At 44.8% G+C, this 22,925-nt stretch overlaps 1 protein-coding gene across 4 annotated transcripts in view; it reads right to left on the bottom strand.

Moving 5' to 3' along the window:
• Positions 1–22,925, bottom strand: part of DENND3 (DENN domain containing 3) — a 235,872-nt gene that overhangs the window by 186,597 nt on the left and 26,350 nt on the right. For all 4 annotated transcript variants that reach the window (XR_003854950.1, XM_029592116.1, XM_029592114.1 and 1 more), the window contains exon 2: positions 17,586–17,868. Coding sequence is in view for 3 of the 4 variants with exons in the window: in XM_029592116.1 (XP_029447976.1) it covers positions 17,586–17,868 (283 nt within the window). In the remaining variant the exon portion in view is untranslated. The remainder of the gene's footprint in view (positions 1–17,585; positions 17,869–22,925) is intronic.

Raw genomic sequence — 22,925 nt, 5'->3', positions numbered from 1 at the left:
CAGAACGAGCGACTCAGGCCATCTGCCACCTTATTCCTCATCCCTGGAAGGTACATGGCACGGAGGAGGATGCCTTGGGACACAGTCCATGACCAGATCTGGACTGTCTCCTGGCATTGGAGGATCAACCTCGTACCTCCCTGTTTGTTCAGATACTACATATCCACCTGATTTTTGGTCCTGACAAGGACCACCTTGTTGGCAAGGTGATCTCAAAATGCCCCAAATGCATACTGGACCGCCCAGAGCTCCAGGAAGTTGATCTGAAGCTGCGCTTCCTGAGCAGACCATCAACCTTGGGTGTGGAGATCCCCTACAAGGGCATCCCACCCAAGGTGCGAGGCATCCATGGTGAGCACAACTTGAGCAGAGGAGAGCTGGAAGGGTATCCCTGTCTCTAAGAAGACACGGTCTCCTACCATGATAGGAAGACCTGAAGTGGTTGTGTGACTGATGCACACCTTGAGGTCCTGGGTGGCTTGGCGCCACTGGGATCGGAGGGGGGTCCACTGAGCCCTACGCATGTGCAGACACACAAAGGGAGTAACATGGATGGTCGCCGCCATACGCACCAACAGCAGCAGCATACGGTGTGCAGAGACCTGGCTGCTCCGAGAAAACATTGCTCCCAAGGCCACCAAGGCAAGCGCACGGTCTAGGGGTAAAAAATGCCCGAACTGCACTGTGTCGAATCTGGCCCCAATGAAGGCCAACTGCAGTGACGGGACTAGATGCGACTTCGGGTAGTTGACCAGAAAACCCAAGGTCTCCAGCACCTGAATGGTGGAGTGCAGAGACCTCAGAGCCCCCTCCTGGGTGGAACTCCTGAGGAGACAGACGTCTAGGTAGGGAAACACCTGCACACACAACCTCCGCTAGACACTCTGGAAACCGTGGGGCGCAAACATCAGACCGAATGGCAATACTCTGTACTGGAGATAGCTCACACCCACCATGAAGTGTAGGTACAGGAAATTTCGACGTGGGCATAGGTGTCCTTTAGATCGAGGGAGCATAACCAGTCCCCTTTCTGCAGGAGAGGTATTAAGGTGCCGAGAGAGACCATTTTGAACTTTTCCCATTTCAGGAACTTGTTCAAGGCCCACAAGTCCAGAATAGGGCGGAGGTCCCCAGTTCTCTTTGGATCAGGAAATCTGTTTGACGTTTTTATGTTTGAAGTTATATGCCCAGTAATTATGTTCAATATTTGCATTATGTTTATGCTATATTATGCTGTAAACCAGTGGTCCCCAACTTTTTTTGCACCAGGGACCATTTTTCCATGGCCCGGCAGGGCGGGGCAGGGGCGGGGCTTTGGTCATATGAGGGCGGGGTTATGGAGGGAGTTGGATTTTAGTGCACACTTATTTAATTATGACATTTATAATGTGAATGTGACAACTCACCATAGGTTCTCATATGCATGGCACACTGACCCATGATCGTCATGGGGCTAGATGTAAAAGTACAGTTTGTATCCATGGGAACCCCCCTGACCCACAATAATGGATGTAAAGCAGAATTATGACATTCCCCATACAACTCACCCTACAAAAAAGATATTCTGGTTCTGGTGACATCTCAGTAACAGTAACTCAAACTCCTACTTCCAGGCTCAATAGCCCTACTTATGAAAAGACAGCAGTTTACCACCAATGCATGTCCTCTTGAGAAAACACAACAAATAAGACAGATACAAACGCTTACATGCTAGCAAAATATTTCATCTCGGTAACAGACACAGAACCGACCTAACATACTCCCAGGATCTGTAGTAATGCACATAAACTAATCTGCACACAGTTACACCTGTATTATGGAATACACTCAAACAGGAGCAACCCTATCTATGAAAAGGCAACAGTACAAATATTAAATCAGGTCCTAAAAACCAATACACCTCTTATTAGGAAAACAGAACTAGCAAGCAGCTATAGATCCCCACACAGAAATAATTGTAAAACTATACTAATAAGCAGAATAAATGTTTCAAAACAGCTATGAACAGAATAACATCCAACAATTAAAAACTCATAAAAACTAGTAAACATTCTCCAAACACCAATAAAATATTTCAAAAAAGCAGACATCACACAATTAAAATGGCAGTCAAGAAAATTAAACTTAAAAAGCCACTTTTACTTACCCCCTCCAGCAGCTGTCTTACTCCCCTTCCCTGCAGGCCGTGGCACACACCAGAAGCAGCAGTAGAAGCTAAGCTCTATACTTATGGTCCTCTTCCTTAGTGCCCATGACTCACACACACACACACACACACCATACCAGTCATGCCCCCATGACCAGTTTCTGTCTCTCACACACCAATCATCTCCCAAACAGTCTTTGGCGCACACACACACCAGTCACCTTCCTGAACAGTTTCTCTCATGCCATACACACACACACACAGAGGCTTCCCACTCCCGTGTTCTACTTACATATATGGGCTTCTCACTCTCATAATCACTTTCTCTGTCTCTCTCTCTCACACACACTCACCAGTCTCTCACTCCCATGTTCTCTTTCAGATATACAGGCTTCTCCCTCCCATGATGTGTCTCACACACACCCAGGTTTCTCACTCCCATGCTCACTCTTCACATGCACAGGCTTCTCATTCCCATAATCACTATTTCTCTCTCTCTCTCACACACACACACACACACACACCAGTCACCTGATCTCGCTCATGCATACACACACACACACAGGCTTCCCACTCCCATGTTCTCTTTCAGATATACAGGCTTCTCCCTCCTATGCTGTGTCTCACACACACCCAGGTTTCTCACGCCCATGCTCACTCTTCACATGCACAGGCTTCTCATTCCCATAATCACTTTCTCTCACATTCACACACACCAGTCTCTCTCATTTCCATGCTCACTCTCCACATGCACAGGCTTCTCATTCCCTGAATCACATTCTCTCACATTCACACACACCAGTCTTTTTCTCTCACACACACCGTCACCTTACCAAGCAGTCTCTCTCTCTCATGCATGCACACTCACCCAGGTTTCTCACTCCCATGCTTTCTTTCACCCCCACAACACCAGGCTTCTTACGCCCATGCTCTCTCACATACCCAGACTTCTCACTTCCATGCTTTTTCTCTCTCACACACACGCATCAGTCACCTCCCTGACTAATGTCTCACACTCTCACATACACATCAGTCATCTCCCTGAGCAATCACTTTCATTGTCTCTCACATACACACACACATCAGCTCTCTGACCAGTCAATCACACACATGCTGGCTGCCTGCTTCTCTCTCTTTCTCTCACTCACTTCCTCTCCCCTCCCCCCCGAGCACAAACGGTAGCTGCACCACCTCCTCCTCCAGCCCCCGCAGGCCAAGAAAGAAGAATCCCATCGGCCGCGGGAGGCTCACGTTGCTGTCTCCTTTACCTATTATCAGCTGCTTCGATTGCTCGGGGGCCGATGCTGCTGTCGCCGCTGCTATTTTTTCATGCGGCACGGCTCTCTCCTTCCCGCGCACCGCGTATCACTTCCTGTTCCGGGTCAGGAAGAAGAAAAGGCCAGCAGCGGATGCCACAGCTTTTTTTTTTTTTTTGCACCGCTGCCGTTCCCGCTGGGCTTGAACGTGCTGATAGCCCAGCGGCAATGGCAGCAGGGAAGGAAGAGCAGCGGGAGAGTCTGGGAGCGCGCGACACACCTGCCGGTGCTTGGCGGCGCCGCGGACCGGCAAAAAACTCCCACGGCCCGGTCCCGGTCCGCGGACCGGTGGTTGGGGACCCCTGCTGTAAACTACCCAAAACAGGTTCTGATAAACAGTATATAAATTACTGTATACAAACAAGTAATGTACTTAGATTTCAGCAAGACTTTTGGCATGATTCTGCACAGACTATAAACGGACTGAGTGCTCTAAAGCAGTGGTTCTCAACCTTTTTTCTGTCGGGACACATCTGACAGATGGTTCTCACATGCGTGACACACTGACCCATGATCGTCACGGGGCTAGATGTAAAAGTACAGTTTGCATCCACAGGAACCCCCCCGACCCACATTAATGGATGTAAAGCAGAATTATGACATCCCCTATACAACTCATCCTACAAAAAAGATATTCTGGTTCTGTCGTCATCTCAGTAAAAGCAACTCAAACTCCTTCTACTTCCAGGCTCAATAGCCCTACTTATGAAAAGACAGCAGTTTTACCACCAATGCATGTCCTCTTGAGAAAACACAACAAATAAGACTGATACAAACGTTTACGTGCTAGTAAAATATCTCAGAACCGACCTATCATACTCCCAGGATCTGTAGTAATGCACATAAACTAATCCGCACACAGTTACACCTGTATTATGGAATAAACTCAAACAGGAACAACCCTATCTATAAAAAGGCAACACTACAAATATTAAATCAGGCCCTAAAAACCAATACACCTTTTATTAGGAAAACAGAACTAGCAAGCAGCTATAGATCCCCACTCAGAAATAATTGTAAAACTATACTAAGCAGAATAAATGTTTCAAAACAGAACATCCAACAATTAAAAACTCATAAAAACTATTAGAAATTCTCCAAACACCAATAAAATATTTCAAAAAAAGCAGACACATCACATAATATTAAATAGAAGCTTGCTGGGCAGACTGGATGGGCCGTTTGGTCTTCTTCTGCCGTCATTTCTATGTTTCTATGTTTCTAATTAAAATGGCAGTCAATAAAAAAAAAACAAACAAAAAAAAAAAAACTTAAGCCACCTTTACTTACCCCCTCCAGCAGCTCTCCTATTCTTCCACGATGCAGGCCATAGAACACAACAGAAGCAGCAGTAGAGACTAAGCTCTATACTCATGGTCCTCTTCCTTAGGGCTCATGTCACTCACACACACACACACCATACCAGTCATGCCCTCATGACCAGTTTCTGTCTCTCGCACACCAATCATTTCCCAAACAGTCTGACACACACCAGACACCTTCCTGAACAGTTTCTCTCATGCCATACACACACACAGGCTTCCCACTCCTGTGTTCTACTTACATATACGGGCTTCTCACTCTCATAATCACTTTCTGTCTCACACACACTCACCAGTCTCTCTCACTCCCATGCTTGTTCTCTCCACATGCACAGCCTTCTCATTCCCATAATCACTTTCTCTCTCACACACACACACATCACCTGATCTCTCTCATGCATACACACACACACACAGGCTTCCCACTCCCATTTTCTCTTTCAGATATACAGGCTTCTTACTCCCATGCTGTGTTACACACACCCAGGTTTCTCACTACCATGCTTGTTCTCTCCACATGCACAGGCTTCTCATAATCACTTTCTTTCTTTCTTTCTCTCTCACACACACACACCAGTCACCTGATCTCTCTCATGCATACACACACACACACAGGCTTCCCACTCCCATTTTCTCTTTCAGATATACAGGCTTCTTACTCCCATGCTGTGTTACACACACCCAGGTTTCTCACTACCATGCTTGTTCTCTCCACATGCACAGGCTTCTCATAATCACTTTCTTTCTTTCTCTCTCACACACACACACCAGTCACCTGATTTCTCTCATGCATACACACACACACAGGCTTCCCACTCCCATTTTCTCTTTCAGATATACAGGCTTCTTACTCCCATGCTGTGTTACACACACCCAGGTTTCTCACTACCATGCTTGTTCTCTCCACATGCACAGGCTTCTCATAATCACTTTTTCTTTCTTTCTCTCTCACACACACACACCAGTCACCTGATCTCTCTCATGCATACACACACAAAGGCTTCCCACTTCCATGTTCTGTCTTACATATATACAGGTTTCTCCCTCCCATGCTGTGTCTCACACACACCCAGGTTTCTCACTCCCATGCTCACTCTTCACATGCACAGGCTTCTCATTCCCTGAATCACATTTTTTCACTCACATCAGTCTCTCTATCACACACACACAGTCACCTTACCAACCAACCAGTCTGTGTCTCTCATATATGCATGCGCGCACACACACAGGCTTCCCACTCCCATGCTCTCTCACTTCCATGCTTTTTCTCTCACACACAGTGTCACCTCCCTGACTGTCTCACACTTTCACATACACAGTCATCTCCCTGAGCAGTCACTTTCATTATCTCTCACACACCCCAGCTCTCTGACCAATTTCTCTCAATCACACACATGCTCTCAAATACATTCTCTCACTTACATACAGGTGCTCAATCACACACACATTTTCTCACTTACACAGAGGCTTTCTGGCTGCTTCTCTCTCTCACTCACTCACTCCCCCCCCCCCCCCAAGTACAAATGGTAGCTGCAGCAGCCTCCTCCTCCAGCCCCCGCAGGCCAAGAAAGAAGAATCCCATCGGCCGTGGGAGGCTCATGCTGCCATCTCCTTTCCCGATTACCAGCTGCTTTGATTGCTCGGGGGCCGATGCTGCTGCCGCCGCTATTTTTCCATGCGGCACAGCACTTTCTCCTTCCCACGCACTGCGTATCACTTCCTGTTCCGGGTCACGGGGGGGGGGACACACTAGATAAAAATTGTGCATCCCTAGCGTTCAAAAGAATCTGGCACCCAGGAGATATGGCTGTGCGCTCACAACAGCATCGTGCACCCAGACCAGTGGCTGACCTGACTAAAGCTCTGGCCAAGACCTTGGAGGTGGGGATGGAGCTTTGGTCAGGTCAGCCGCTGGTCTGGGTGCACGATGCTGTTGTGAGCGCACAGCCATATCTCCTGGGTGCCAGATTCTTTTGAGTGCTAGGGATACACAATTTTTATCTAGCGTGTCCTTTTTTTTTTTTTTTTTTTTTTTTTAAATGTGGCAGGTCATTTAAATTTAGCATCAGGTGCCCAGGAAAGGTCACGGTGGTCAAGGTCAGACCCAGGGGTCCTCTACCTGAAATGGTGCATTCTGGGGACCATGTGTTAAAACAGCTCTTGCCAGACCCCAAATCTACCCTCCAAGGCCAGGAACCCCTGCCGGAGACTCTCCTCCAGCAGAGCTATTCCTGATTTTGCTGACACTTGTCAGTCAAAAGGACCAAAAGATCAATCCCCTTTCAGGACAGCCTTCTGAAAGGGGATTGGTCCTTTCACTTACATGTGATAGTGAATGGACCAAGCGGCAGTAAATGGAATGAATAAATTCACTTCCTTTGAGCAGGTGTTAAATGTCTTAGTAGTAGGTGACGCACTAGAGTCTCTTGCTTAGCACGCCTCCTTCGACTACAGCATAACAGCTAATTAGGCTGCCGCAGTTTTTAGTGTAGGGGTTTTTTTATGGTGCTTAAGCCCTTTTTACATATCAGGGCTACATTAGCACCGAAAAGTGCCCCTTAATGCATCAGCTCCCCTTGTCCACACACACACACACACACACTACACCCGGCTATCCCCCTCACAATCCCGCCCCCCCCCCCCGATTCCTTTACTCACTCACGCCATCTGATTTCCCCCTCCCATTAACCCTCCCTCTCACTACTCCAGGCTTCCTCAAAGCACAGCAGGCAACAGAATGCCTCAGACAGCTTCCTCTGCTTATTCAGCCCAGGGCTGGAATTTGTGGGAGACACTGCAGTGCCGCGCAGTTCAAAGTGCAACACTCTGGCTGCACATTAAAAGGAAGCAGTCTGAGGCATATTGCTGCCTGGTTTGGAGCTGTAGGAGAGGATTGGAAGCCACCTCTTAACACCTGGGCCCCTGTCTCCCATGCCAATTCTGCAGGAAGGGCTGGCTACCACCCAAAAACGTTATCCAGGGACCATATTGCCCCTCTATATTATCCTTGGAATATAGTGTACAATTCAGGAGACCGCACCTTCCAAAGAATATAAACTGGTTGGAGTTGGTCCAGAGGGTGGCTACTAAAATAGTCAGTGGTCTTTGTTCTAAAAGCATCTGGGGAGAGCCAAAGATCTAAACATATATATATCCCAGAAGAAAGGAGAGATAGGGAAGATATGATAGAGGCATTTAAATAGGTCTAAAATTTCCATGCACAGGAGTGAGCCTCAATGGAAAGCAAGTTTTGGAACCAGGGGGTCATAGGATGAGGGTGAAAGGGGTAGACTCAGTAATAATCTTAGGAAATTTCTTTACAGACACAGAGAGTGTAGTGGATGCATGGAACAGCCTCCCAGTGAGACAAAAATAGTATCTGAATTCAAGGAAGCATGGGATTAAACAGGAGATCTCTGAGGGAGTGATGGAAATTGTAAAACGTAATTAGTTCGGAAAATGGGCAGAACAGATAAGCCATATGATCATTTTTTTTACCATCACGCTTCTGTGCTTCTGTAACAAACTTATCTTGCACTTTACACATTTTCTACATGGACAAAAAGAAAGCAATATCGATGGTTGAGGAAGGGCACAGGCACAGCAGCACCATATGTTATTAGGATAACTTTGATTCATCCACCTCCATTAACCCCAGTTAGCCCATACTTCAGGCAACAATAATCCAGTAAACCCACAATGAATGGGGGAGTAATCTATTTTACCTGTACGCAGGGCTGGCACAAGAGTAAGGGCATCATAGACTAACCTTACAGCCTTGAGACAGGCCCCGCCCCACCCTCTCTGCACAATTAACAATACATTTAACACTGATTTTATAGAGCAGCCCAGAGGCAGCTATGCTGCCTTGGGCTATAGACAGCGTGAGATTAGAGGACAGATACAAAAAATGCCAGCCGAAATACTGAATCGCTGTCACACATGCGGAGCACAGACCAACACTTACATAATACAGAATAAGGGACTACAAATTAGAAACATGCAGATAAGATTGAAATGGAAAGCCCAATAAACCAGTTCCTGTTAACATAGAAATACTGAAGAAAAAGCAAAATACAGATTATATAAGAAATGTATATTGCCAAAGATGGTATATTCCAATCAACGAAAGTCAAAAGGACTTATTCTGTATTATGTAAGTGTTGGTCTGTGCTCCACATGTGTGACAGCGATTCAGTATTTCGGCTGAAATATATATATATTTTCTAATCACTTGGTCCCAGACTTTTTGTCCCTTGACTGTCTTTTCCTAATTCCTTCAGGGGCTCTTTTATTATTTCTATTTCTTCTCTCTCCTCTTGCCCTTTCCTTCCTCAGGGATTCTCACTCCCTTGCTCTCTCTCACACACACACAGGCTTCTCAACTCCCATGCTCTCTCACAGACACCGGCTTCTCACTCCCATAGGCATGCGTGCGCACGCACACACACACACACAGGCTTCTCACTCTCATGCTCTCACACACACATACTTATTCCCATTCTGCCTCTCGCATACAAACACACACACATTTATCAGGGCCTCTCCCTCTCTCCCAGGCCTCCTTGCTGCAAGGCCTCTTCTCTGAAGGGATGAGCTCCGCAGCGGTCCTTCAAAGATCTGGGCAGGCCTCAGGCCATGCAGAATGAGTTTCACGATGGCCTTGTTTCAGACCTCACTTCTCAGGCACTGTGTAACTGAGTAGGTGGGCTACGCAACTGATTATATAGCTAACTCCACTTTCTCCAAAGACAAGCAGGACGACAGTGCTCACACATGAGGAGTCCCAAACTAAGAGGGTGACAAAAAAAAAGGGGGGGGGGATAAACCAAACCCAAAAACAGTGCCATTTTTGGTGCAGCAGGCCTGCCTAAAGTTTTCTGGCGTTTTATTTATAAGTTTATTTTTTGCAGTCTGAAACCAAAATGATGACCAAGAAGGATGGAATAAAGGTTCTACACACACACCACCATACAGACCGACCAACAGAAGGCCCTATCATAGCAAAGCTAGATGAATGTGTGGAGAACACACCACACCACAGCTTTGCAAATCTCCCTCAATGGAGGCTTACCCTCAAGTGGGCTACTGTTGCCACCATGGGTCTAACTATGAGCCTTGATTTGCCCCACCAGATTCCGCCCTGCCTAGGAACAACAGGAGATGAAATCTGCTAGCCAAACAGATGTAAAGTGCTTGTCTACTACAATTCTAGGCTTACTGGTGTCAAAGCAAAACCTGGGTGGTCTAAGGGTTTCAATTTGCTCCAGATAGAAAACTAAGGTTCTCATGCAATAGGGACTGCAACATCTGTTCACTTTTGAGGACTGACAATCAATGGCAGTCTCAGGATGCATGCATAAAATCACCACATTGTGACTTTGTATAAGCTGGGTAAGTCACTAGGGTCTGGAGCTCACCAACTCCAGATGCTTAAGTGACAGCCACTAAAAATATCTACCAAGTCAGGTACTTCAGCTCACAAGACTCCAGAGGCTCAAATGGAACTTTCTTCAACTGGGCAAGTACCACACTGGGGTCTCATGGCATAGCAGAAGGCTTCAACCAAAGCAAGCCCCATATAAAATGAACTATACAGAGATGGGTTTACATTTCTACATGGTAGTGATAAGCATCCATTACACTGGAGTGAACCCTAACTGAGCTGGTTCACAAGCTGAACTTAGATGTAGAAAGTAGTCAAGCAGTCTGTGTCAAACAAGCCAAAGGACCTTGGGCCTTCCCCTCACACTACATCAGGGGTGGGCAGTTCCGGTCCTCGAGGGCCACAAACCAGTCTGGTTTTCAGGATATCCCTAATGAATATGCATGAGAGAGATTTGCATGCACTCTGCCTCAGTTGTATGCAAATCTATGTCATGCATATTCATTAGGATATCCTAAAACCGACAGGTTTGTGGCCCTCGAGGACTGGAATTGCCCACCCCTGCACTACATGGTAAAGGTTCTCTACTCCAAACCATAGGATTTTCTCATGACATTTTTCTTGGGAGCCACAAAAACAATGACACCCCTCACTAGTCAGATTCAGAAATTGCAGGGCTATCTTTTTAACATTAAGACAAAGAGCCAGTTACAATGTTGAGGTGGCCTAGCAGCCCCCAATCCAGAAAATTAACATTGAGAAACTCCCTATCCTGAATAGATCCCTGATAAACATCTCCCAAAGGAGTAGAACCAAATCTGTCTTAGCAATAGGCAGCAATGAGGATGATAGTTCTGTGGTCTAATCCAAGTTTCCATAAGCTCTTGTGAGCAGGACTTGAAGGATATGCTTAAAGAAGGCCCAGACTCCATTCTAGTGCAAAGACATCTGAGACTAGTTGCTGCATACTCCTCTCTTGTAACAGAAGTTTGAGGACCTTTCTATCCACAGGATATACAAACACAGCTACCACAACTGTGCACCACAAGGATTATCTGGTCTGCTACTCCTCTGTCCATTTGAGGTGTTCCAGGACCTGACTGTCTGTCCCCCAGGACTGTTGCCTCATCCTCCAGACATATATCTCTGAGAAGAGTTCTGTGAGCAATGGCCTTGGGCCACATCTGGAGAGTTTCCCACCACAGTAAGTATGATCTTTCCTTCTTGCTTGTTGATGTAGAATATAGCTACCTGACTGTCTCTTTGGACAAGGATAATTCATTTGACAATTAACCCTGAAAGCCTTTAGAGCATACCTTAATGCCTTCAGCTCAAGGAAGTTTATCTAATGAAATTCTTCCTGAACAGGCCAGAATCGCTGGATGCGAAGCCCCTCTATATGAACCTCCCAACCAGGATAGACACATCCATGGATAAGTCAACTTGTAAGTAGTACATCATTTTAATTTACAAATGAACAAAATTCAATTAAAAAATAAACTAAAGTAAATTTGAACTAGAGGAATACAGAATGAATCGGCCTTCAGGACCCAGAATCCCTCAAACACTGGACAGTGCGGTCCTGTAGATGCTGAGTGGCTGGAATCCATCGTGATTTTAGGGTCAATTGGACTGTGAAGACATGCCCTAAGAGTAACATGTACAAGTCAAAACCATAAGAACCCACAACCTAGACATGTCCCATGATGGCATCTGACAACTCACCCATTCTTATCCTCTCCACAAGATATCACCTATTAATCCTTTTTTTCAGGAAAAGGCCTTTCACCCGTGTCACATCTAGTAGAGCTCCTATAAATCCAATTGAGGTGACAGGTTCAGGTGAGATCATAGAGATAACCAACTAGCAACTGAAACATCTGGATGATTTTACTTATTAAATCTTTAATGCCTCCTTAAGATGTGGTCTTGACTAATCATCAAGGTAGAGAAATTATGCACTCCCCAACCCCCTCAATTTTGCTTAGGTGCGCAAGCAACACTGCAAGGAATTTTGTACCCACACTAGATGCTTATGTGAGAGCTAAAGGCAGTCAAGGATGGGACAGAACCATTCACATGCTTGGGAAGCAGGAAATACTTTGAGTAGAATCCTGTCCTTTTATCCATATTCAACTAGTTTTGATCCCATGGGCCTCTAAAAGTCTGAAGCCTCTGTATCCCTCAATGTCTGACATGACATCGATGCAAATGCCTATTGGCTAGACAAAAGTCTCCCGAATTGCTTCTAGCAGTTCCCACCAGAAACAACATCCTCTAAAGGTCATAGCTTCACCAAGAGAGCAGTCCGAGACATGGTCAGCACTCAAGCATAGATCATGGGGAGCGATAGACCTAACCCAGCGACAGTGGGCATCTAAGCAACAGATGAAAAATAAATTGAATAAACTACTTGGTGTGAGAAAAAAACCTCACCAATACCATCCTGGAGAACCAGAACTGATGCACCATATGGCCGACAGAAAAATTAAATAGCTTAACACTGTATGAAAAACTTACCTATTAGAGCAGAGCTTTCCAAACTTTTCATGTTGGTGACACTTTTTAGACAAACATAATTTCGGGACACAGTAATTAGTCTACAAGCAAACCGGAGGTTAAAGGTTAAATGAACGAAATGTATTTCGACAATTTATGTATGTTTCCTTAAATATATACATAATAAAATGTTTCACGACACAACCTATCTTGTGAAAACCTTTTGTTTATATTAAAAATATATAATATTCCAAGATTAATGTTATTGTTATAATTTATGAGTAACAATAATAAAACAAAGTTATTGTGTTATTCAATTTACCTCTTTAATGAGATATATGAGCTTGATGGGATGAACACAGCTTTTGAATATTTGGTGTTAATAAAAAAGTTCAAAGGGTCTTCTGCATAATTTTAAAAAGCTGGCCAGTTTCACACTATAAAATTATTTGATAGCCTCATTCTACTAATTATGTATGGCTATGAGAGTGAAATCTGGAATTTATAGGAAGGGACAGAATGTCAATATAAATCCTGCACCTCCAGTTCTGTAACTCTGTGCATCCACTGAAATTCCCCCAAACAATGGAGCTTGGATGTTTCCCTTACAGCTCATCATACTAAAAGATATTTTCAAATGCTGGTGTCACCTCACAGTAACAGCAGCACAAACACCTTCCACTGCCAGGCACATTGTGAACTAAAATCCCACCCTCATTAATCCCCATATCCCACCCTCATTAATCTCCACTGGCTACCCATTCATTCACGCATTACCTACAAGACCCTTACCCTCATCCACAAAAGTATTACTAATGAACATTACAACTGGCTAAACCCCCCCTTCCTCCCACGTACCTCTACCAGACCCACCCGATCTTCGCTCCGTGGAACCCTTATTCACCCCTCTATAAAATCCACAAGACTTATGTCCACCACCAAACGGGCCCTCTCCCTAGCAGGCCCTTCCCTCTGGAACTCCATGCCCCTTGACCTTCGTACCGAAACCTCCACACCCACCTTCAAAAAGAAACTCAAAACCTGGCTCTTCCTCCAAGCATACCCCCAATCACAATCTTCATCATCCCTTACAAACATCCTCACCCAACCGCCTACCCCCACCAACACCCCCTCTTCAGGACATACTCCCTGCACCCACCCCCCCCAATGAACTTCAAAACTAAAATTTCAGTTAGTACCCACCCCTCCCCCCCAATCATTGTTCCTCTGCGCTTATACTAGCCTGTAAATAATCTATGTGTTTATCACATTTTCCTCAAACCCCTGTACATACCTTTCCTCATGTATCCTTTTCCCCCTCCCCCCTCCCTCTCTCTTTGTCTTGTCTACCTATATACCTCTCCTCCCCACCTATTTATCTTGTTTATTGCTATGTTACTGAGTTTATTGTTACAAACTGTTCTTTGTAAAGGCTTTGCCTATATATCCTTGTTTGTAAGTTATCTGTAAACCGGCACGATGTGCAAACGGTTGCCGGTATATAAAATAAAATAAATAAATAAATAAAATAAAACCTTGCAAAAAAGACACTCAAAATCTATACTGCAATCCCATTGTAACATAACAGTAATAACACCAAGGACTCAAACAACAATAACCCTACCTGTGAAAAAGCATGGGTAAATATTACACTGGGTCCTAGAATACCAATACACCACCTATTGAGGAAACAAAACAAACCCGATTGCTATAGATCCCTATGCTAGCAGAATCTCTCATCATGGTCACACACACAGAGCAGAGACAGACCCTCACCAAATACAGAGTACAAAATAAAGGAGCACAAATTAGACAAAAACTGAAATGGAAACTCCAAGAAGCCAGACTGTGTATTAACAATGGAAAAACAGAACCACCATTCCTCATAAAACAAACAAAATCAAGAAACATAAAGCATCAGTTATAATAGTAAAACCATACTAATAAAAGAATATTTTAAAACTACTGATAAATAGAATTTCTATTAATTAAAATCATATACATTTTTTACAATTTCCCAGAGGTTATCCTCTCTCACACAGACTCACATGTCCATTCTCTCTCACACATACACTGTCACATACATACACATTCATGCTCTTATACCCACCATAACCTCTCGCTCTCACAGACACTGACACACTCTCAGGCTCTAAGACACTCTCTCCCCCTCCACACACACCCCACACACAAACTCTTACTTCCCTGGATTTTCTCATACACACTCTCTCTGGCTCCCTCACATACACACAAACACACAAACCCAGGCAAGCTCCCAGTCATTCTCACACACTAAAACTGACCCCCAGGCAGGCTCCCATTCATTTTCACACCACTCCCTCACCATCCCCCAAGGCAGGCACCCATCCATTCACACACATACACCCCCAGGCAGGCACCCATTCATACACATGCACACACTAAAGGCAGACCCCCTCTCTTTCTTTTGCCAGCAACCTCGGAGCCTCTCTCATTCCTCTGCTGCCACTGATGCCGCATGGCTATTGGGGAGGCGCTGATTGCTGCTATTGGCACTGAAGCCCATTCTGCTGCCTCCTCTGTGCAGGCCCTGTGGGTTTCCAGTTCCTCCATGTTGATCTCGTACATTGTGAGATCCGCATAGAGAAAGTGCTACTCTTGACATTAACAAAGATTACATGTGCCAATCAGTAAAAAGTAATTTCTTTTTTTTTTTTTTTTTACCTTTCCTGTCTGATCTTAGTTTTCTAATTGGTTGGTCCCAGGCTTTTTTGTTCCACCTCCCCTTTCTTATTTTTTTGCCAATTCATTTCATATTGTCTTTTTTTCTATTTCTTTTCTCTCCATCTATCTTCTTCCCTCAAACATACAGTCAGGTTCTCATTCTCACATGCTTTCTCTCTCTCACACACACACACAGGCTCTCACTCTCACATGCTCTCTCTCTCTCATACAATCATTCATACACAGTCTCTCTCTTGCACATGCTGTCTGACTCTCACACACCCAGGCTCTCTCTCACTCCCACATGCTGTCTTGCTCATGCACAGGCTCTCACTCCCACATGCTGTCTTGCTCATGCACAGGCTCTCACTGTCACATGCTGTCTCTCTCTCACACACACACACAGGCTCTCACATGCTGTCTCTGCAAACATTGAGATCCTCACTCCCACACCCAATCTCTCAACTCACACAGGCACCCAATCTCTCAACTCATCTCATACACGCACACAATCTCTCAACTCAGCTAATACACGCACTCTACGGGCCCTCAGCCTCTCTCTTACCTCTGGGCCTCCTCTTCACGGGTCGCTGCAGGATCGGCTCTGCAGCGGCCCTGATCTTCTCGGGCTGATCCGATCCGCGGTGGGGGCCCTGCTACCGGGACTCTTCTCGCCCGCTGCAACAACGCAGCTCCTCTTCTGCACGCGGCTGCTTCATCTCCTTCCTGCCCATGCGGCTCCGGCAACATTTTTCTTCCGGGGCCGCGTGGGCAGGAAGGAGGCGGAGCACCTGCACGTTCAGACGTGCCCTTTTTCTTCAGGCCGTGGTGACGTGAACTCACCACGGCCTTACCGATCTTCCGGCTGTGTGCAGCACAACGATTCTTCGCTGCTCAGCCGCCAGTGGGATGAGCTCCACCGGCGGCCGCATTGGCTCCCACTTGCCGGTGTGTCACGTGCACCGGGCTTGCGCGACACACCGGCACACCTCAGGCGACACACCAAAGTGTCGCGACACACACTTTGGAAAGCTCTGTATTAGAGGCTTAAAAACAACCTGTGGGGCCCTGCAAGAAACAGTACCTGTAGCTCCAAAAACTCTCTGCAGCAGCTATGAGAGAGATGAAACATACCCCACAGGGTCTGTGGAAGAGATGAGTCTGCATGGGATCAGACTAAGTGGTCAGAGCTGCACATGCCCAGAAAGGCATGCTCAAAGCTTCTCAATGTTTTCCTCAAAGTTCCATGCCAGGCTCCATCTGATGTTACCATGTGGGAGATCTACCATCCTACTTGTCCTCAGAGAAATACTAGAAGTTGCTGGAGCTTTCTAGGAACCAACAATCAGGAAACATTTTTAATTACTCCTTTGCCCACAAGCTGAAGCATTGGAGAATCTGTTATAGAGAGAGTCTTAAATGACTATAAGAAAACCTTTTTCCTGAAATTGAGAGAAAAGGGGATCTAGCAATTAAAAGAAGCATTACTCTCTGCATCAACGGCAGGGGGTAGCAGGAAATTTGAATCAAACAATTACCAACAAGGGCCCTGAACTTGGTGATCGGTGAAACAGTTAAGTATGGGATATAAGTGTGGGAGCTTGCTGGGCAGACTAGATAGGACGTTTGGTCTTTTTCTGCCTTCATTTCTATGTAACTATGTATGTATCAATGAGCAGAGTACACCGTTCTTTAAAAGCATGTGGTATTATAAAGGCTCTCTGGGGGAAGTAGAGTCCTAGGCAGAGGGAAAAAAAGGAAATAAATGACTCCATAACCACCCAAACTCAAGGGAAAAGGAAGCCGTGGCATGAATCAGATGCCTGCAGCTGGGCTTGGAAAATGATTTTGCAAGTGGATGGAGGGTACAAAAGGTGATTATGCCAGAGAGACTGGGGGGGGGGGGGGCACAGGCGAGTAGGGAAAGTGATTATGTGCCAGAAATGAAACCGGTGCCAGATGTGCTGAGACATGAGAAAGTTTGGGAACCACTGGTCTTATAAAGGTATTGAAGTGTTTAATCCCAGAGTGGGCTAAATTTGTATGCTGCTGAATTGTAAACAATTTTTTTTAATGGCCTTTTCATATTAAACATTGTCATAAGCTGAAGAAAGAAAAATAAAAATCTGAAGATTAGATCAATCAGGAAAGCATGAAACCTTCACACAGTATAAAAGTCACACAATGCATCTTGAAAGTGTTAGACATAATACCTGGAAAACAAAGCTGTGGTAAGCCAAGAAGATCCACATCCTTTGGGATACTAACATCTTCAGTAACCAGTTCTTTCTGCTCCCCATTTGTACTGTCTACATTTTCAGCTTTTGGTTTTTCTTTCTTTTTTCGAAAAGAACGCCTTTTTGCTGTCCTGTTAAAGCTATTATAATTTGTTTGAGATGTCTGTGTTTCATCCTTCACAACAAATGGAGGCACAAACACAGAGAGAACTTCTGGATCAAAAGAATGGACTTTCATGCCTCCTCCTCTCTGAACAATCTGGAAAAGCAAAAGACATTTTATTGATTTTAATCATATTGTATTTTAGCAAATGGTCAGAGGACTAAGGAATAATAAATATTTTAAGGCTAAGTGGAAAAAAAACAAAAAAAATGCAAATACATGAATACTAGATATAGAAGCACTAAAAATTAAAACATGAAGTTGCCTGCCAAAATGTCACATCTTAAACAAATATGTTCTCTTGGCAAATAGATGAAAAGTGAAATTCAACACAATGTAAAATCTATGCAATAGTTAGAAAAATATACACATAAAAGGTAAATAGAAAAATAGGAACACAGGATCTAACGGCAGACAAGTATTATAAGGTCCACTTACTGCTTAGTCCTATTCCTTTTGCAGTGCTACAGATGCCAACTGACATCAGACTCCCTCCACTTCTTCACAACTAGAGATCCTCTACGCCTAAACCACAAATGCACCATCTGTCACATGTGGCCCTACATTTAAAAACTTCGGAGACCCCTGTACTAGACCTTTAGAGACAAACCCACAACTTCCTTGACCCTGAAGGTAGATAAAACGCACTTCCTACATGCATTAGAACTAAAATGACACTATAAGACTGTTTGATATCTTATAGGAATGCCTTGTAATTACTACTACAATCTATTGATTTACTGGGACATTTTGTATTTTTACCTAGCTTAGTCCTGTTAGTTTAATCAAGTTTAAGTCCTTACTGAAGTCTGCTTCAGACTTAAATTGTCAAGCTGCTACAACCACAGGTTTCTGTTTCCATACTAATAAAATTTACCCTTGGCAGGGTACAACCTACTATTCAAAAAGGCAGGTAATAAATCAGATACTTTGGAATGAGGGAAAAGGACAGATTTCTCTCATCCATTCTCCACAGTTCCCACCTCTCTCATGAATTCTGTCTCCCTTCCTTCCCATCCATTGTCCTCTACTCTATTTCCTGCCCTGCCCTCCCCCCTCTACTTCCAGGATTGTGCATTCATTGCTGGGCTCTGTATTTCCTATACAAACCCTATGGTTAACCATGAAAATTTAAAGTTAGAGAAGGCACTTCAAACAAGGCTGCCAACTTCAGAGAAACCTTGTTATTGGCAGCCCAACTTTTTACTGTCGGTAAAAAAGTCTAAAGTGTCTCTGGGAAGGAGGAATTGTTTTGATGATCTTTCTTTCTGTGCTATTGATCATGTTCCAATACATTGGCGTTGAGGCGATCATGAACTGCTTTTGTTACAAATCTTAGAGCACAGTCCAGATGTATTCTATGCATCAAGCAAGGTGGAAGAAAGGCAAAACAATTATCAGCATGGTTAAAAGTTGAGGTGAAAGGCTATTTTAGCCAAAAAAAAAAAAGCTTCAAAAATTGGAAGAAGGATCCATCTGAAGAAAATAGGAAAAGCATAAGAGTTATCAAGTTAAAGCGTAAAACACTGATTAAGGCAGGCTAAGAGAATTTGAAATGAAGTTGGCCATAGAGGCAAAAACTCAAAAACTTTTTAAAATATATCCGAAGCAAGAAACCCGTGAGGGAGTCTGTTCGAGCATTAGATGACAGAGGGGCCCTTACAGAAGATAAGGCCATTGCAGAAAGACTAAATTAATTTTTTGCTTCTGTGTTTACTAATGAGAATGTTGGGAAAATACCAGTTCCAGAGATGGTTTTCAAGGGTGATGCTTCAGATGAACTGAACCAAATGACTGTCAACCTAGAATATATAGTAGGCCAGATTGACAAGTTAAAAAGAGTAGCAAATCACCTGGACCGGACGGTATGCACCCCAGGGTTCTGAAGGAACTAAAAAATTAAGTTTCAGATCTAGTAATTAAAATTTGTAACCTATCATTAAATCATCCATTGTACCTGAATATGTAAAAAGGGTTCCTGGGGCAATCCCGGAAACTATAGACCAGTGAGCCTGACTTCAGTGTCAGGAAAATATTGGAAACTATTCTAAAGATCAAAATCAAAGAGCATATAGAAAGACATGGTTTAATGGAACACAGCATGGATTTACCCAAGGCAAGTCTTGCCTCACAAATCTGCTTCTTTTTTTTTTTTTTGAAGGGGTTAATAAATGTTTATTTTATTTAGCCTTATTTATATACCGTTTACCAGTGAAACACACAGACCAAAGCGGTTTACAATAGTAATAATAAAATAAACTTTAAATCAAAACTATATTAGAAATTAAATTGGTTGAATAAAAATAAAATAAAAATTAGAAAATTAAAACAAAGTAAGAATAAAAAATACAATATATTATGTAATCAATAAAATTAAAGTGATATCATAGAAAGAATTGGCCACTTACAATTAAAAACTAAAAGATCAGAAATAAATTAAGTAGACAAAATCATTTTACATTAGTAGTATTCAAGACCTGAAAAAAGGATAATTTGAGCGTACCTGACCTTACTTACGGCTCGATACAGTAAGGCCGCGGTAAAAACAGTGCGGCAGTGTCAGGCGCACCCTTCCTCCCCGCACGCACAGTTCTCCTGACCTAACGCCTGATTCTCTCTTCTAATCGCATGCAAATGCATGCCGCGGCTGTGAAGCGTTAGGGAAGGGTTATGCCCGCGCAACCCATTTTACTGTATAGGCGCTGTAACAGCGCCTATACAGTAACCTGGGTGCGCTGGTACCTGTCATTTCAAATGACATTTGAAATGACAGGCACCAGGAAGTGTAAAAAAGTGTAAAAAGTGTAAAAAAACAAAAAACCTGTGTGTTATATAAAAAAATAAAAAAAATTTAAATACCTGTCGGAGGGCCGTGGGTCCAGGCGGCCGGTGGGCGGCGGGCAGCCATCAGTGGCATCCGGTAGTCCCTTCTCCCAAAATCGCACGGGCGGGTCGGCAGCGGGGGGGGGGGCGGCAGCAGGATCCGGGAGCGGCGGGTAGGCAGCAGCGGGGTCCGGGGGGGCAGCGGCAGCAGGATCCAGGGGCGGCAGCGAGATCCGGGGAGCGAGTAGCGGCAGCGTGTTCGATCGGGCAGGCAGGTAGGTGGCAAAAAAAAGATGGCCGCCTGCATGGGAAAAGCGTGCAATTGGCCGCTGAAGACGTGACGTCACGACGTTTGGCGTCACGGGGTGTGACGTCACGTCTTCAGCGGCCAATTGCAGCTTTCCCCCGTGCAGGCGGCCATCTTTTTTTCCCACCTACCTGCCCGATCGAACACGCTGCCGCTACTCGCCCCCCGGATCTCGCTGCCACTGCCGCCCCTGGATCCTGCTGCCGCTGCCCCCCGGACCTGGCTGCTGCCTACCCGCCGCTCCCGGATCCTGCTGCCGCCCCCCCCCCCCCCGCTGCAGACCCGCCCGTGCGATTTTGGTGCTCATCCAGGCAGGGGGAGCCGGAGGTCGTTCGCCGTCGGCTCCCTCTGCCTGGATGAATGCCCGTGCGAAATCGGGAGGAAGGGAGAAGGGACTACCGGATGCCGCTGATGGCTGCCCGCCGCCCACCTGGACCCACGGCCCTCCGACAGGTATTTAAAATTGTTTTATTTTTTTATATAAACACAGGTTTTTTGTTTTTTTACACTTTTTACACTTACCGTAGCAGGCCCGAGCCTTGCTACTTTTTCGTTTGTTTTTTTTTTGCTTCGGGAGGAGGGGACCGGACAGGGCTGCAGGAGACCGGACGGGACCAGGGCGGGTAAGCAATGTTTTTACACTACACTAACTCCTACTAGGGGGAGGCGGTAAACTAGCAGGTTAAGGCCGCTGCAGAACAGCGGGTTACGGAGGAGATAATATCAGCGCCCGTTACAGTATCGCAGGGGAATAGCTAATTCCTTCATTATACAGCTTTTTCGTTCATTTACATGCTGGGTGCGGAAAGGGTTTAGGAAAGGGTTTAGGAAGCGCTAAGGACGCGTGAAACTGGAGACTGTATCGCTGGATGGCCTTACTCGTCTGTATTGTGCGCTCCCAGCACGTTACAGACGGGGAATCTTTAACTCAATGTTACTGTATCGACCTGCCTATTTGGCTATGGGGTTCGAATTCCTTAAATGCTTCCTGGAAAAGGTAGGTTTTCAATGCCTTCTTAAACTCTTTTCGACTGCATATTAACCTTAAAGGATCTGGCAAAGCATTCCATAAAATGGGACCAGCAACTGAAAAAGCTCTATTCCTTGTCACGTGGATAAAGGTGAGCTAGTAAATGTAGTTTATCTGGATTTTCAGAAGGCATTTGACAAACTGCCTCATGAGAGGCTTCTAAGGAAACTAAAGTCATGGGATAGGACGCGAAGTCCTTTCGTGGATTACAAACTGGTTGAAAGACAAAACAGAGAGTAGGATTAAATGGTCAATTTTCTCAGTGGAAAAGAGTGAACAGTGGAGTGCCTCAAGGATCTATTCATGGACTGGTGCTTTTCAATATATTTATAAAATGATCTGGAAATAAATACAAGTGAGGTATTCAGATTTTCAGATGATACAAAATTATTCAGAGAAGTTAAATCACAAGTGGATTGTGATAAATTGCAGGAGGACCTTGCAAGATTGGAGGATTGGGCATCCAAATGGCAGATAAATTTTAATGTGGACAAGTGCAAGGTGATGCATAGAGAAAAATAATCCATGCTGTAGTTACACGATGTTAGGTTCCATATTAGGAGCTAACACCCAAGAAAAAGATCTAGGAGTCTGTGGATAATACATTGAAATCATCAGCTCAGTATGCTGCAGCAGTTGAAAAAGCAAACAAACAATGTTAGGAAGGGAATGGTGAATAAAATGGAAAAAGTCATAATGCCTCTGTATTGCTCCATGGCAAGACCGCACCTTGAGTACTGTGTACAATTCTGGTCACCACATCTCAAAAAAAGGTATAGTTGCGATGGAGAAGGTACAGAGAAGGGCAACCAAAATGTCAAAGGATATGGAACATCTCCCTATGAGGAAAGGCTAAAGAGGTTAGGGCTGTTCAGCTTGAAGAAGAGACGGCTGAGGGGGGGATATGATAGAGGTCTTTATGAATCTGTTATTTACACTTTCGGACAGTAGAAGGACTAGGGGGCACTCCATGAAGTCAGCAAATAGCACATT

This window comes from Rhinatrema bivittatum, chromosome 2 (assembly GCF_901001135.1).
Source record: "Rhinatrema bivittatum chromosome 2, aRhiBiv1.1, whole genome shotgun sequence".
NCBI classification, from domain to species: domain Eukaryota; kingdom Metazoa; phylum Chordata; class Amphibia; order Gymnophiona; family Rhinatrematidae; genus Rhinatrema; species Rhinatrema bivittatum.
Note: the sequence above shows the minus strand (reverse complement) of the source record. Positions and strands in the feature narration are given on the sequence as shown.